Source organism: Acromyrmex echinatior, chromosome 3, assembly GCF_024713525.1.
Source record: "Acromyrmex echinatior isolate Ae372 chromosome 3, ASM2471352v2, whole genome shotgun sequence".
NCBI classification, from domain to species: Eukaryota; Metazoa; Arthropoda; class Insecta; order Hymenoptera; family Formicidae; genus Acromyrmex; species Acromyrmex echinatior.
Window position 1 is genome coordinate 16640130 of NC_141854.1, and position 16769 is coordinate 16656898.

At 29.8% G+C, this 16769-nt stretch overlaps 2 protein-coding genes across 17 annotated transcripts; one reads left to right on the plus strand and one right to left on the minus strand.

The window, feature by feature from the left end:
* Positions 1-70: 70 nt before the first annotated feature.
* On the minus strand, positions 71-6452 carry LOC105150919 (ionotropic receptor 84a). 4 transcript variants are annotated; one of them, XM_087404901.1, is made up of 10 exons: positions 6188-6452; positions 4681-4844; positions 4190-4522; positions 3796-3911; positions 2797-2967; positions 2324-2577; positions 1906-2114; positions 1446-1720; positions 1056-1265; positions 71-316 (listed from the first exon to the last, which is right to left on the minus strand). In XM_087404901.1, exons 1-10 carry the CDS (start codon positions 6435-6437, stop codon positions 250-252), a joined length of 2049 nt encoding a protein of 682 aa, XP_087261027.1. In that variant the 5' UTR covers positions 6438-6452; the 3' UTR covers positions 71-249. The 4 variants fall into 4 exon arrangements, with proteins under 4 accessions (XP_087261027.1, XP_087261028.1, XP_087261025.1 ...); XM_087404902.1 differs by having other exon boundaries at positions 2017-2114; positions 4169-4522; XM_087404899.1 differs by having other exon boundaries at positions 4169-4522.
* A 131-nt stretch (positions 6453-6583) lies between these two features.
* Positions 6584-16745, plus strand: LOC105150910 (dynactin subunit 5-like). Of its 13 annotated transcripts, none has more exons than XM_087404916.1 (10): positions 6619-6946; positions 7090-7205; positions 7346-7409; positions 7492-7699; positions 7845-8014; positions 8259-8372; positions 8451-15432; positions 15632-15810; positions 16043-16211; positions 16291-16745. In XM_087404916.1, exons 4-6 carry the CDS (start codon positions 7652-7654, stop codon positions 8362-8364), a joined length of 324 nt encoding a protein of 107 aa, XP_087261042.1. In that variant the 5' UTR covers positions 6619-6946; positions 7090-7205; positions 7346-7409; positions 7492-7651; the 3' UTR covers positions 8365-8372; positions 8451-15432; positions 15632-15810; positions 16043-16211; positions 16291-16745. The 13 variants fall into 13 exon arrangements, 12 of the variants coding, with proteins under 12 accessions (XP_087261042.1, XP_087261048.1, XP_087261043.1 ...); XM_087404922.1 differs by having other exon boundaries at positions 6620-6946; positions 8285-8372; XR_015544667.1 differs by having other exon boundaries at positions 6584-6946; positions 7919-8014; positions 8259-15432.
* Positions 16746-16769: the final 24 nt, after the last annotated feature.

Below are 16769 nucleotides of genomic sequence, written 5' to 3' on the forward strand. Positions count from 1 at the left end.
GGATTATTGAAAACTCATTAAAGGAGTATTTGTTTCATAATTTTACATCAAATTAAATGACATATTAAAATGATATCGATAAGTCACATTTATTACTAAAGGACACAAACATCTAACAAAATAGTAAGAATCTCTAATCAAGATTTTTATGAAGTTTATAATTAGATTTAATGTAGTGCAACAGAAAGCTGAGGAAAATCAGATATTTCTGAATTTCATTCGAAGTAATATACATTTCTTAGCAGGCACTTACTCAAGATATTCCACAATGTTGATTTCTGCGTTTGACACTTCTTTTATTGCATGCATAGTTTGTCTAAGGAAAAATATAATAACGAGGAAAAATAAAATAGCGCAAGGTATGGTAACACAGTTTCTTATAAGAGAATGTTGAAGCAATGATCGAACTTGATTATTGTCGACAGTATAGACTTTTTAAATTTTGAATTAAAAATGTCAGTTTCCTTTCCTGCATAATCATTTTAATTCAGACATATCGTAGCACAGACATTGCTGCGTTATACAAGCACAAGTGTGTGTGCACGTATATGTATATTTTATTCAATATATTCTCTGTCTATCTTTATCTAACAATTTGCAACACCATCTCTCTCTAGCATCTATTGCTACACGTATTTATAATTACTGCTCTTACTATTCTGAATCTTCGCTCAGCATACATATGTTGAGTAAATTGCAATTGAGTGAGAATCTTTCTTTTTAGGCTTTTAATAATTAATTTCATAAACTCAATATTGTTCGTTTAATGTAATGTGACAAATGATATCACATCATTTTGTTCATACGAGCTATAGAACTTTTATGTTAAGAAAATATCTAAATCAAATGACAATTCTACTATCTAAAAAATGTAAGCTTTTAAATCTTTTTTCCATTTTTAGTATAAAATCAAGTGTCCCATTTCCTTATTTTGCATCTATTTTAATTTCATAAAAGGATTTTTTTATTCTGTTCAGCCAATTCAGAGATGTTCACAACGTACGTCTACAATGTGTCGATAAATTCTATCGCTCCAGCATCCCTTTCAATCTTACCTCTTATGCCACAATAACTCGAACGCAAATATGATTACAGAAAAAAGTATTCCGTAGCCCATTATGACCAGCGCGAAGTAGCATTCTGTGAAACCGATAGTGATGAAACTAGTTTGACTCGAACATACTGGTTTTCTCGTATATAAGTGATATTCCTCGTGATATTTGAGTCCATATTCTCGCAATTTTAGAGCTCTAAAAACATAATTCCTGAGCCGAACGTTCCGAGAATTATTATATCATGAGATAATTATTGGTTCATGCTTATAGGAATAATGTGTCATCTGTTTTTAAAATTAGATGATATTTTTACGTTAGACTTTAAATTTTCATGAAATTTTATAGCGAAATTTAAAGATTTGAAAACTCCATGAAGATAATTAAATTTACCCATTTTTTATTATTTCTAAGTAAGGTGATTGCTTTTGTATCATAATCAGCGGATACACAACATTTAGGAAATCAATTTCGGTCAAACCACACTTCTCCTCCTCCAAATACGTGTCTTGCGTCAGTTGGTAAATTGAACCAATTTCACCATGAAATGCGAAGAGTTCGTTTCTTACGCGACGTACACCTTCTTCTATAGACATCCAGTTAGATTTGCTTCCTTTCGGTTCAATTCGTTGTTCTACTATTGTCTTCCTAATGGGATCTTGGACAGACTGTCATCCCACAAAAAGCTTATCTATTTTTGTAATCTATTTTTGTATCTTTGCTGTATGTTAATAATTTTTACGCCGTAATAAAAGTAGTATTTAACAATAAATAATATAATTATAATATATAATTATAATTATTATATAAGATTTTTTTTATTATTAATTTCCGCGATTTTTTATTTACCGACCTTAAAATAATGTCTATTATATACTACATCCTGCACGCCCAGCTTTAAAGGACTGTTTAAGAGATCCCGAAGAGTTTTGATAGAATCTGTAGTAGACTGCAGCAAACTCACGATATTTGCTGTATAAGCCGCATATAGACTCATCGAGGCCAGTAATAACATAAGAGTAACAATTCGAGACGAAACTCTGTAGGGTTCATACCAATATCCTACAAAGTTTATACATAGAATACAGTAATTTTATAAATTTCACGTGGAATGAAATGAAAATAAATCCATCGTAAAATATAATAAACGTTTTGGTTTACATATTTGCACAAAAAAAGATAAAATTTGGTACCTCTTGAATAATTGATTTGGGAATCGTTTTAGTAATATTCCAAGTCTACGATTATATTATTGAACAACTTTTATCTACCTTGCTGAGAAAATGCGCCTAAAAGAATGAGAAGATTATCGCTGATTGTTGGCTTGCTGGGATTTAGTTGATTCCAGTAGGCTGCCGATTCGGTCATCCTACCGCGATCGTATTCCCATTTGATGGATAAGCAGAGCAAACAGAAGACCAAAACGAGAAATACTGCAATTGCTATCCAGACATTTCGTTGAAAAGGCAGAGTAAATATGTTGCTTACAGTTGACAGTAAAGGTCGCCGAAATACGAAACGGAAACTATGTAGATTTGTATATAAAATATCAATAAGTGTAATAAAATGAAAACTAACAATAAGTAGTCAATATTAATAGCAGTTTAATCATCTTTTTTAATCAAGTACACATTTAAAAGCTAAATTATAAACTCTAATTGAAATCTTAACTATTTCCTGCCTCTCCTAGATATTGCCTTTGGAAAGACATAGAAAATCAATATTTAATAAATAATCGTTTTACCACGTATGTGTATACAATTGGATGTATTGCACAACATCGATACGTTCCGGTATGAGAAATGAGGGAGAACCGCTGATATCAATTTCACGCCGTTCCAACATCCCAGTCATTCCGCTCCAAGAACCATTCTCAGCGCGATATCCCCAGCTGTTCGTGACTTCGAAACTTATCCTAAAGCAAAAATATTGAATTTTGAACCAACAATTAACGCAATATGCTAATGAGCACCGAATACAATTGCTATACATATAAATATCAAATGTGTATATTTATTATACGTACTTATATATTATACATATATAAGCATTTGTATGTGCTGAGCTGTATTTCATAACTCGCAAATTCGACATATCGCATCCCGTGTTCATGAAATCAATAAATAATGACGGTTTTTAATCAAAAATGATTATTTAAAAATATTAATAGCTTTTATCGAAATTCTTTTCTTAATATTAAAGAAAGATGTATTGATCGGCTAATAGATCGAGATACAAAATATAGAAACTGATACATACATATAAAAAGTTGCTTCATCTTTAATTAAATACTTTTGTGCGAGTATTTATACGATTATATAGACGAGCAAAGATGAAAAAAATTATGTCGCAATATTTACAGATTTAATAATAAATTTTGGACTTTAAGCCAAGAAACAAGAGTACATATTATATAATAATCATGGAAGTTGTCTGTTATGGTAATTAATAAATATGTAATGTTTATTTGATTAAACTAATCGTTCCACTCATGCGTCTGATTATGTAGTTCTCCAGTTCATAACAATTTATCATTCTTTTTGACGTATGAAATTATCGCTCGATTACTTCACTTTAATCTCATTAATTAATCCCTAGTTCGAATTTATTACGTTGTTTGAAAGCTTGCATTCATAATTTTGAATTAGCAAGACAATTCGTTACAAATTGTCGCCATTGCATGAATTTCAAACATATTAACAAAATATTTTGGCATAGGTATGATTTCAAAGATTGAACTCACGTTGCATTCATTCGGTTCGCTAAATGCAGTATCCAAGGATAATTAGTCTTTGTGGGAGCATCTATGAATTTATCCTTGAAGTCAGTCAAATGATTGATGGTGTTAGGATCCGTCACCTGTGTGTGCAATAACAATCATTCTTGAAAGAAAATATCTCTTCTGTTAAAAGAACATCGGTACTTAAAATGGAGACTACATCATAGCATTTTTTAAATTTATTATGAATATTGCTAGTACTAGCTGTTCGTCTAATATTAGATGTTATATATTAGATGTTATATTATACACATATTACATTAGCTTGCTTACAAAATGCTTTGACGTCTCATTAGTATTTAAGTACACTTGCATGACGATTATATTTTAAAAATACCACGATAGAAGATTTAAGAACCGTCTGTTGAAGATTTCTCCTTCGTGCTGAAGCCACATCAAAAGTGCTCATTTGCAAACCATTCTCGATCGTCCAGTTTCCACGATTTTCCCATATTACACCTTTTTGTGAACTTGGTCGATATATGGATAATAATTCGAGAAAATCGCCATCAAATCTTCGCGCGAGGATCACATCGCTATCAGGATAAATCGCCAAATCCTCGAAAATTTCCAACACAGAGTCATTATATGTAAAAGTTAAATTGGCGTTATCATCGTTGTCGGTCATCGTTTTTTGATTTTTAAAAAGCAACCACTTTGTCGGAGCGACGAACATCTTTTTCGAGTGTGCCTATCATTTCATATAAGATCGATTATGATAAATTAGAAGATTGATATAAGATACATAAATTGTCTCATCAGTCAAGATATCAGCGAACGTAAAGAAAATTTTTTTTATTATATAATATAATATATTATATGTATTTATAGACATAAATATTATGTTACCTGTCGTAAAATATCAATGGCGTAATCACAATCTAAGTTCAACATATATAGGTTTTGATGTTCTAAATTATTGTAAATCTTCGGATTAAGTTCTTCGTAGAAGTTATGAATATTATGCATTAAGTAGTTGCTCGACAATATTCTTGATAATTTGATCGTATCATCTGCGCGAAAGGATATTATATTTAATTTAACTTCAATAAATATTTTTTATGCATTATTTTTATTAATATTAAGTAAAGATAGATATTGCACTATATATACAAGGAGAGAATGATTTTATGGAAGTATCTAAAAATTAAGCAAGATATAGATCTGAAAATAATTTTGTTGACTTATCAGTCCTGTGGCATTTTATGTGTTATTATTTCCGACATAAAAGTTAATATATTTTTATAATATATTTTTTATTTAGACTTGTAACTTTTTGTTGAAGAATAAAATAGATAATATATCTATGTATATGCCGTTCAGTGATATATCAGGAAATGGATAAATCTACCTGAATAGTGGACAAAATAATACAAATAGAGTTAAATGTGCTGTATGCGAAAGAAAAGCCAATTCTCGTAAGATTGAAAATTTATCTAAGTAATTGTCAGAAAGGACTGTCTATAACTATTTCTTATTTAATCTTTCAAGAACATAAAATGTCTTGAATAAATATATGCTTATTGCTATTTATTCAACGAAGGACCTTTTGTATTAAACAAGAAAATAGAAAAGAAGACAATTTATGATGGATTTTCTTTCTTACGGTTTATCTTTATATTGTTATTCTTCAAGAATCTCTTTCTCTTTTGTGTACATATCATTTTTTTTTATTGTAGATTTAATGAAAGAGGAAAGGGTAAGAAGAGAGAATTTGAGACATTTGCCTTGTGTTAGTATGTAAATTTATCAAAATTAATATTATTGAGATAATGTTCTCATATTTACACTTGTATTTAGACTCTGACTGAATCTTTTTTATTATTTATTCTACAGGCTGTCTCGATATTCGCAAATAAAAATACTGCGCAGCCAGAAAGTTCTCGGAAAAAATGAGTTAAAAAAACTTTTTGCCATTTTTCATTCTAACCGATAATTTTTGAAATATGAAATTAAATTTTAAATTTTTATATATTTACATATTTCAAAAATTATCGGTCGTAAATTACGGTGAAACGGGTGCTTATCGCGAGTCATCACATGCGAATCATCACTAACATTGTATCGATACGCAACTCAGAGATAGACATCCATTTAGTCGTAATCCATATGTTTCAAACTGTTTTACTTAAAAAAACAAATACTTTTTTAACTGATTTGTTTCCGAGAACTTTCTTGTTATAATATTTTGATTCGTGAATTTCGGGACATCCTGTAGAAGAGCATTCTCTACTTTCCCTATTAGTGTATTTTTTGCAATTACAGCTAATAATTGTTATAAATTTCGAGTGCTTCCTTTCCCCTTCAATGAATAATTAATATATATAGAAATCATGAACATGCACGAAAATCTTGCCATAGTTAATGCATAGATGTAGAGATACTCTCGAAGGTGGAAATAGAGTGGGCGTCGCGTTGACGATAAATCTTACGATAACATCGTCGACGCGAAATGACGCGATTACGTCATTGTCAAGTGACAGCGCGAAGATGCACAGGATAATGAGGATCATCCTGACTGCGCTTGTCTCCGCTAACTGCGGAAATTCTTCAGGATCATAGAGAGAATCGATCGTTTGTGTACCACAGTCTCCCGGTATATTCATGATTACATAACGAGTTGCATAATTCTGCATATTGTAAAATTACGAATCCGCAAAAAAATGACGAACAATCAAGTCAACGTGCGTTATTATGACTGATGAAATATTCAAAATACATGATAGATGCTTGTTAACGTCTATCAACAAATTATATACTTCTGGGTGCTTCTCGAGTTCACCAGCTTTTCTCGTTCTCACGAATGCTTTTTCATTCTTCTAAATACACTATTTGAGACAATAATGGCAGTGTAAAGCATTATAAATCCATGAAGTAGACAGGCCTGAGAGACTTAGCCTACTCTCAATGTCGCAGTTATGGTTTTCGAAGGATTGTCTTGCTTTTTCTTATCGTGAAATAAAGGCACAGATTCTTCGAACACTTCTAGCGCATATGTTCTCGTGTTGAACAGTAAATGCGATTATCAGACAAATTTACTTCACATATATTAAGTTAAACGTTGTTATATTTTAATTAAATACGATAGTAAAAAAAAGTATAATTAAAAGTATAGGTAAAGAATTTTTGTTTACGAAAGTTTCATTTTTTATGCTCCTGATTAATGTAATGTATCAAGTTCGGATTGTTTATTTAACTACTTTGTAAAATAATAATTGTAACAATAATGTAATTGTTGTAATAATTATCGAATTTCAGAAGTGAAAGTTAAACTGAAGTCACTAATTATATAAAGTAACATAATCAAAAGTTTTATGTCAAAATGGAATCGGATGGTGCACATTTTAAATGTAATTTATCAGCACTTAAATTGGGTAACCCTAATTATCTTAAGTGCAATTATTCTAACCTGATAATTGCATTCAATTTTGAATTTTTCTATATTTTAAACCAAAATGACGGCTAAAATTACATTATTTTGTATATGTCTGACATTGGATCATCACTCTGACAGAGTCCAAAATTATAAGGATAAATATTTTTTTTTTTAAATAGATGGAATAGAGAGCTATGATAAGGTAGGATTTTTTCAATATGTTAATTTTCGCTATAAAAACACTTTAACAAATGTAATTATTCAGTGATATCATGCATCCATAGATATTCAAACGTGATACGCAATCTCACTTTTTCGCTATTTTAGACCTCTGAAAATAAGAGGCTTGTTTGAACTTCTTGAAAGGCGGTTGGATGACCACCTTTCAAGTCACATTTCACCTTTTCTCTGTTTCTCTTCAATGTGGAGAAAAATTAAAGAAAGATGAACCGTGCAAGAAGAGTTCTTTTAGCTAAAAAGAACAGACTTAAGGTGAGCAGGCTGACTGTATTTTGTGGCTCGAAAAATATTGTGTTATATAGAGTTTGTTTTCTGTGCCTGCATTAAATTGTATTAGAATTTTCTTTCTAGTTTCTTACTTTTCACAAATATCAAATATTACCTTTTTCAATTTAAGATCCAAAAATATACATTCAGCCACAGAAAACAGACCTATGGAAAAGTAACAGTGCAATCTGAATCTATCATTAGAGGTGACCTGGCTGATATCAGAACGGGTCGCTACTGTATTATTAGCAAGAATGCTGTCATCCGATCGCTTTTCAAGAAATTCAATTATTTTAGGGGGTAAGTAAAGTTTTTTACAATATTAATATATGTTATATTTTCGCTTTAACAAACATTTCAGCGTTACAACGTTGCTTCAACGTTGCTGAAATGTTTCAAAATTTTTCTTACTTACTGGATTGATAGTTTTAATAGATACTAGTTAAAAAAAAAAAATCAAAATTGGCAGCTTACAAACGAGAGCGACAACTCTTTAATATAATTACGCTAAATATTAAATTCTAAAGTGATAAACCCTGCTTAGGGTTGCCTTTTTTCCTCTAACAATAGGAAATCACGTGTTCGTGAAAGAATCAGTTATAATCGTGAACGCAGCGATGGACAGTTCTTGTTTCCATACGGAAGAATGACATAATACGTATAATAAATTTTATCTGCCAAATCAAATGAATATAGTGTAATTCCTTCATATTCAATCGTATTTGTCTCGCTACAGGCAGTCCGGTCTGAAGGACTGTTGCCACATTGAGGACAGCGCGGTCATAACTAAAAACAATTGTGCCATCTTTTGCTCGTTTCACTGACAGTTCGACGACGTACATCGAAGAGTTGCCAGAGTAGCTGCACTCTAGATCATGGTAGACTTCACGAAGAATTATGAACACTTTTTACCAGCACATGTTTAATGCTCTTGCTGTCAAATTATTTTCTTGAAGATCTGTGCTATACAGATAATAATTCATGTATACCATCATTGCTGCTGATTTTAATTGTAATTTTAATTGTAATTATAATTGTTATAACTTGTAAGATTTATTTCTTATACTTTGTAAGCAATTAATTTCAAATTGTACACGTAAAACAATCATAAAGGAAGCTTGTTTATTAATCACGTTGTATATATTTATTTTATAAGTAATCTATTGTACACAGTGTTTCTACATAAGAAAGATTGTTGAAAACTCATTAAAGGAGGCGTAGATGTTCCATAATTTTACATCAAATTAAATGACAACACATTCAAATTATATCGATAAGTCACGTTTACTACTAAAGGATACAAACATCTAAAAAAGTAATAAGAATCTCTAATCAAGATTTTTATGAAGTTCATAATTAGATTAAACGCAGTGCAACGGAAAGCTGAGGAAAATCAGATGCCTCTGAATTTCTTTCGAAGTAGTACACATTTCTGCAGGCATTTAATTAAGATATATCATAATATTGATTTCTGCATTTGACACTTTTTTAATCGCGTTCATAGTTTGCCTACGAGAAAAGATATAATAAATAGCGCAAGGCCTGGTAACGAAGTTTCTCTTAAGGGGATGTTAAAGCAATGCTTGAACTTAATTAATGTCAATAGAAACAGATTTTTTAAATTTTAAATTGAAAATGTCCATTCCGTTTCCTGCAATTTTATTTCAGTTCAGACATATCGTAGCACACACACATTGTTGCGTTACGCAATCAAATGTGTGTATGTGTGTATGTGCGTACATGTATATATATTTCTCTCTGCTTTCTCTATCTTTTCTAACAACATTATCTCTCTTTAGCACCTACTGCTATACATATTGCCCTGCTTACTATTATTATAAATCTTCGCTAAGTATACGTACGCAAGTAAATTGCAATTAAGCGAAAATCTTTTTTTTAGGCTTTTAATAATTAACTTCATAAACTGAATATTCTTCGTTTATGTTTATATAATCTAACAAGTGGTACCACATCATTTTGTTCATACAAGTAAAATTTTTATATTATGAAACTGTCTAAATCAAGTAATAACTCTACTAGCTGAAAAATGTATGTTTTTAAATCTTTCTTCCATTTTGAGTATAAATTCAAGTGTTCCACTTCCTTATTTTAATCCTGTAAAATGATTTTTATTCTGTCAGCCAATTCGAAGATATTCATACGTCTACAATGTGTCAATAAATTCCATCACTTCAGCATCCCCTTAAATCTTACTTCTTATGCCACAATGACTCAAATGTAAATATGATTACAGAAAAAAATATTCCGTAGCCCATTATGACCAGCACGAAGTAGCATTCTGTGAAACTAATAGTGATGAAACTAGTTTGACTCGAACATACTGATTTTCTCGTATATAAGTGATATTCCTCGTGATATTTGAGTCCGTATTCTCGCAATTTTAAAGTTCTGAAAACATAATTCCTGAATATCAAACGTTCTGAGAATTATTATGTTATCATGAGATAGTTATTGATTTGTGTTTAGGAATAATGAGTCAATAAAATCTGTTTTTAAAAGTATGTAATATTTTTACGTTAAACTTTAAACTTTCAAAAAATTTAGTTATAAAGACAATTCGTTACAAATTGTCGCCGTTGTATTTATTTCAAACACCTTAACAAAATATTTTGGCATAGATATGATAATCAAAGATTGAACTCATGTTGCATTTATTCGGTTCGTTAAATCAGTATCCAAGGATATCCTACTTTTGTGACAGGATCTACGGATTTATCCTTGAAGTCAGTCGAATGGTTGATGGTGTAGGATCCGTCATCTGTATGTTTGTAATTTAAATAATCTTGAAAGAGATCTTGGAAGAAAATATCTCTTTTGTTAAAAGACTATTGGCACTTAAAATAGAGATTATAAACGAGATATATATGAGAGATATATATGAAATGTCATAATATTTTTGAAATTTTATTATGAACGCTAATACACTTACTTTTTGTCTAATATTAATTCTTATATACATTTTACATTAGCTTGCATACAAATTACTTTGACGTTTCGTTAGTATTTAAGTGCACTTGTATGACGATACACTTATATTTCGAAGTATCACGAGACAAGATTTAAGAGTCGTTTGTTGAAGATTTTTCCTTCGTGCTGAAGCCATATCGAAAATGCTCATTTACAAACCATTCTCGATCGTTCAGTTTTCAGATATTATACCTCTCTGTGGACTTAGTATATGGATAATAATTCAAGAAAATCGCCATCGAATCTTCGCGCGAAGATCACGTCGCTATCAGGATAAATCGCTAAATTCTTGAAGATTTCCACCATAGAGTCATCATATGTAAAAGTTGAATTGACGTTATCATCGTTACCGGTCATCGTTTTTTGATGAAAAAGTAATCACTTTGTCGGAGCGACGAATATTCTTTCCGAGCGCGCCTATCATATCATATCAAATACTGATGATCATAATAAATCAGAAGATTGATATAAGGAAAAACAATAATGAAATTGTAAGTCTCATCGGTCAAGATGTCAGCGAAATGTAAAGAAATTTTTTATATAATGGGTGCCTTCCAACAAGCGACTCAGTACAACACAGTGATTATCTCATCCTTATTTAACATTGACGAACAAGGATATTATGATATCACATCGTGTTATGTGTGTTTTTCTTTCGTTATGTTTGTCTTTCTTTTATTCGAAGGCATCTTATGTATTTATAGATATAAATATTATGTTATCTGTCATAAAAACATCAATAAAACATCAATAGCATAATCATAATCTAAATTCAATATATATAAGTTTTGATGTTCTAAATTATTATAAATCTTTTTGGATTAAGTTCTTCGTAGAAATCATGAATGCATCAAGTAGTTACTCGATAATATTCTGGATAATCTAATCGTATCATCTGCGAAAGGATATTATATTTAATTTAACTTCAATAAATATTTTTTATGCGTTATTTTTATGAATAAATAAAGATAGAAATTGTATCTGGAGACACTGGTAGTGTCTCGGCGCTAAGGTACGAGCAACTACTGTGGTTACTTAAATACAAGGAAAGAGCAATTTTATGGAAGTATCTAAAAGTATGGAAATATCTTAGATAAAGAAAATAATTTTGTTGACCTATCGATTCTGTGGCATTTTAACTGTTATTATTTTCGAGGTAAAAGTTAATGTAATACATTCTTATCTAAACTTGTAACTTTTTTTTCAAAAACTGTAAAATAAAATCTATCTATGTAGTCGTTTAGTGATATTACTAAATGGATGAATCTACTTGAGTATTGGACAAAATGAATAAAGATAAAATAAAGATTAGATATATTATATATGAAAGAAAAATCAACTCTGGGAAGATCGAAAATTTTTAAGTAATCTTCAGAAAAGACACATTTACCCTTGTATTTAGACTCTGATTATCTTTTATTATTTATTACACAGTGTCGATTTATTATTACACAGCTGTATCGATATTTGCGAATGAAAATACTTCGTAGCAAAATAATTCTCGAAAAAAATGAGTCAGAGTTAAAAAAGCTTTTTGCTATTTTTCATTCCAACCCGTAGTTCTTAAAATATGAAAATTTAAAATTGGTCAATTATAGATTACAGTTAAACAAATGTTTGTCGTGAGTCACTACGCGCATTAACACTATATCGATATACCGCTCAGGGGCAAACAGCCGTTTAACTGTAAATTGTAAGTAAGACCAATTTAAAACCGTCAACCTAAATGGCAAATACTTTTTTAACAAATTTATTTTTGAGAACTTGTTATAATACTTTGATTCGCAAATTTCGGGACATCTTGTAGAAGAGCATTTGCTATTTTCTCTATTAATGTATTTTTTGCAATTGCAGCTAATAGTTATAAATTTTGAATGCCTTCCCATTTTAAATTGTTAATATATGAACTGTTAATATATAGAAATCATGAACATGTACGAAAATCTTGCCATGGTTAATGCATAACTGTAGAGATATTCTCAAAGGAATAGAGCGGACATCGCGTTGACGATAAATCACGATAATATCGTCGAAATGACGAATTACGGTATTCCCGAATGATAACGCAAGGATGCACAGGATAATGAGGATCATCCTGATCGCGTTTGTCTTCGCTAACTGCGGAAATTCTTCAAGTATCATAGAGAGAATCAATCTAATCGTTTAATGTACCATAATTTCTCGGTATATTCTTGATTACATAGCGATTTGTGTAAATCTACGCATTGTAAAATCCGCGAAAATGGCGGACAGTCAAAGTAACGACTGTTATTACTGATAAAATATTCATGGTAAATGATAGATGCTCGTTAACGTCTGTCAACAGATTACATAGTTCGGATATTTCTAGAGACATGATTTCACCAGCTTTCTCTTTCCTCTTTTTCATCCCTCCAAATGCACTATTTGAGACGTAATGTGTAAAGCATTATAAATCCCTAAGAAACGACAGACCTATAGAAAGACTTAGTCTGCTCTCAATGTCATTGATAGGGTTTCGAAGGATTATCTTACCTGTTTTCTTATCGTGAAACAAAAGTTTGCACTCCGAATATTTCTGACGCACATGTTTGACGCACATGTTCTCGTGTTGAACAGTAAATGTGATGTCAGACATATTTATTTCACATATATTAAGCTAAACGTTGTTATTTTAATTAAATACGATATTTTACGGTATTTTTATTAAGTATCATATTTTAATTATACGGTATTAAATATAATTAAAAGTGGGAGAAAAAACTTTTGTTTATGAAAGTTTCATTTGTTTTATTCCTGATTAATGCAATATATAAGTTCGGATGATTTATTTAACAACTTTGTAAAATAATAATGGTAACAATAATGTAATTGTTGTAATGACTACTGAATTTCAGGAGTGAGAGTCAAACTAAAATCATTGACTATATAAAGTAACGTAATAAAAAAATTTTGAGTCAAAGTAGCATTGGATAATGCCATTTGACATTTTATAAATGTTTACTTATCTGTAGTTAAAATAATTATATAAGTGCAATTATTCCAATCTAATAATTGCATTCAGTTTAGAATTTTTCCATGTTTTGAACCAAAATGATGAATAGATTAAATAGATAGGTTACTTTATATATGTCTATTTTTAAAAGAAACAGTGTTTTTTTATTAAGTCTTTTTCTAAAATTTTCAACGAAAAATAATTCTACGCCACATTATAGTTACTTAAATATTTCAATTTTTTTATTTTGGTTCATCTTTTTCTCCGAAAATCTGTATTTAGCCGATACTGCGGCGGAGGAAATTGTAACAAATATTTTTTAATTAAAAATTTTTAATATTTAGCCAATTTGTAGTTTAGATATTGTATAATATCTTTTGTTATTCCTAAAATAAAAATTAATTTTATTGACTTAAAAAGTAATTGACGTAAAAAAAATGTTTAATTTTAGATCCTGTCAGAATGATCCCTCATATAAATTAAGATATTTAATGTTTATATGTTATAATTTAAAGATATAATATTTTTTTTTTTATTAATTTTATATGATCTATTTTTGATATACAATATCATAAATTAGAAATAATTTTTGTAAATTCTTTCAAAACTGAAAGATATAAACCAAATACTTTATTTACTTATTTTACATTAAAGTGTTAATAATTGGATTCTATGAAATAAAACTTTCGTGACACATGATGCTTTAATGTAAGAGCTTCTTTGGTTGGAAAATTTTTATATAAATATTTTGTCGAAACATTTAACAGAGGACTTAATTATTTAAAACGGCGATAAACGTGCAAAATGATAAATACAAATGATAATTACAAATCTTAATTTTAATCAGTACTTAATTTTAATCTGCACATATATGCTATAACGTGATATCATAAAGCAATAAGATTCAATATAATTGCTTATAAACTCATAACTTTTATGATGTTAATTAAAGTAACATAATGTAAGATAACATACGTCACTGACGTAATCAGTATAGAACTTTTGTCTTATGAAAAAAATTCTATAAAATAATTGCTTCATAAGTTTTGTTGACAGTTACGTGATAAGTTAGTATTGATGTGTGTGAGATTTTTTTAGTACAGTTGCATTCGGAAGCTTCGTTCGGATGCCTTCAATGCTTCGGATTCATCATCTGTCCTTGTTTAATATTAAATGTTGAATAAAGATAATTGATGAATCCAAGGCATCCGAGCGACGTTTCCGAAAACAACATAAATAAGCAAAACACATTAACATTGTTTTGTAGTATTTTTTAATACGTTATTTATAGTGTGTATAGAAATATTTTTTAACAAGATGACTTTGTAAAATCAGCTGAGAAATCCACGACGATTTTTTCCCAGGTCTGGTTATTATTATTGCACTTTCTGAATTAATACACACAGTGCAATAAGTTGAAATGAAACAAATATACGTTTCTTTCACTTTAATTTATTGTACCGGGTCAAAGTGCCAATAATAAAAAACAGACCTATAAAAGAAAACAATGCACAGTTCTGTCAATAGATGGCGACATGCATTCTATTCGTCAGCTGATCACGTCTAAAATCTGTTTAGATACTTTAGATTATACCGAATTTAACTCGAAATGTTCGAAGGAATGACACTTAATCGGAACATTGTTATTAATATTTTAAACTGAATTAAGTAACGCAATTGTGTAGGAAGAAGATACTTCATGATGGAGCCACAAAATATATTTATTTATTACAATAAAGCTGAATATGTTGAAACGGTAATAATCAAAGGAACTAAAGCATGCGACATTAATAAGACGTTTATATTTATAATTAGAAAGAAATATTATAACGTCATAGCCTCTGTTGTTAAGAGACAGATGCTATAAAAACGATTTAACAAATTTAATCATTTAACGTTTCGTATTCATAGATATTTAAAACATGATATATAACCTCACTTTTTTGTTATTTTAGGCCTCTGAAAATAAGAAGAGCAGGCTGACTGAATTGTGTGACTCGCAAAATACTGTGCTGCATGGAAAAGTAATAATGCAATCATTAGAGGCGATCTGGCCAATGTCAAGATAGGTCGCTATTGTATTATTAGCAAGAATGCTATCATCCGACTGCCTTTCAAAAAATTCAACAGGGGAGTAAGTAAATTTCTTTATGTATTTTATATTGATAGTTTTAATGGATACCAGTTTTAGAGAGTATTAAGACCAGCAGTTTGTCCGAGAGTGACTCTTTAATACAATTACGATAAATACTAAATTCTATAGCATTAATAATCTTATAAGATAAACCTTACTTAGGGTTGCATTTTTTCCTCTAAGGCCTAGTTCCACAATATACAGTTAACTCTTAACCGAGGTTTAATTCTAGAATTGAAAAGATATAATGAACAAGATATACCTTGATTAAAAGTTAATCATGAATTATGAAAAAAATAATTCCCTAATAATGGAAAATTATTGTGAGAGAATGAGCAGTCCTGAACGCAACATTGTCATTGGTTGGCTCTTATGTTTACGTAAGAAATAATACCATATTTGTATGTATTATAACTTTTACCTGCCAAATCGAGTAAGTATAGCGCAATTTCTTCATAAATCCTACTTGTGTCGCTATAGGATAAACACTCCGTTTTGAAGGATTGTTACATTGAAGACGGCGCGATCGTAACCAAAAATAATCGTGTCGTCTTTTACTCGTTTCGCTGGCAGAAGAGCTGCATTCTGGATTTCGTGATAGACTACATGAAGAATTATTATAAGTGCTTCTTATCAGCATGTATTCAATCTTCGTTTATTCGTACATGTACAATAACATACAGTTGAAAGATTTCTTTTCAAATGCATTATATGTTTGCGTTCTGCAAGATGAAATAAATATGTAATTAAATAGGGCACATGATAGAAATTAGGGAATTTAAAAGAGGTACAACTGAAAAGAATAGATGTAAAATTAGTAGTATGAATTTTTTTATAATTAATGTATATATTTTTTGTTACATTTTTTAATTAAATAAAGAATATTTGAATCAATAAGAAATCGATTTTAATAAATAAAATACGTCTGCATTTAAGTATGTCTCGACTTAATGGATCTT

Bases quoted from the DNA above. Each gene is read 5' to 3' on its own strand.
- LOC105150919 (XM_087404899.1), bottom strand. From the start codon at position 6,437: ATGAATATACCGGGAGACTGTGGTACACAAACGATCGATTCTCTCTAT. The intron at 4,845-6,187 runs GCAAGATTTTCG...CCTTTCGCGCAG, and splicing joins ACATCTATGCATTAACTATG to ATGATACGATCAAATTATCA. The intron at 317-1,055 runs GTAAGATTGAAA...ATTTTTCCTTAG, and splicing joins GAGTTATTGTGGCATAAGAG to ACAAACTATGCATGCAATAA.
- LOC105150910 (XM_087404916.1), top strand. From the start codon at position 7,652: ATGAACCGTGCAAGAAGAGTTCTTTTAGCTAAAAAGAACAGACTTAAG. The intron at 7,700-7,844 runs GTGAGCAGGCTG...TTTCAATTTAAG, and splicing joins CTAAAAAGAACAGACTTAAG to ATCCAAAAATATACATTCAG. The intron at 8,015-8,258 runs GTAAGTAAAGTT...AACCCTGCTTAG, and splicing joins AAATTCAATTATTTTAGGGG to GGTTGCCTTTTTTCCTCTAA.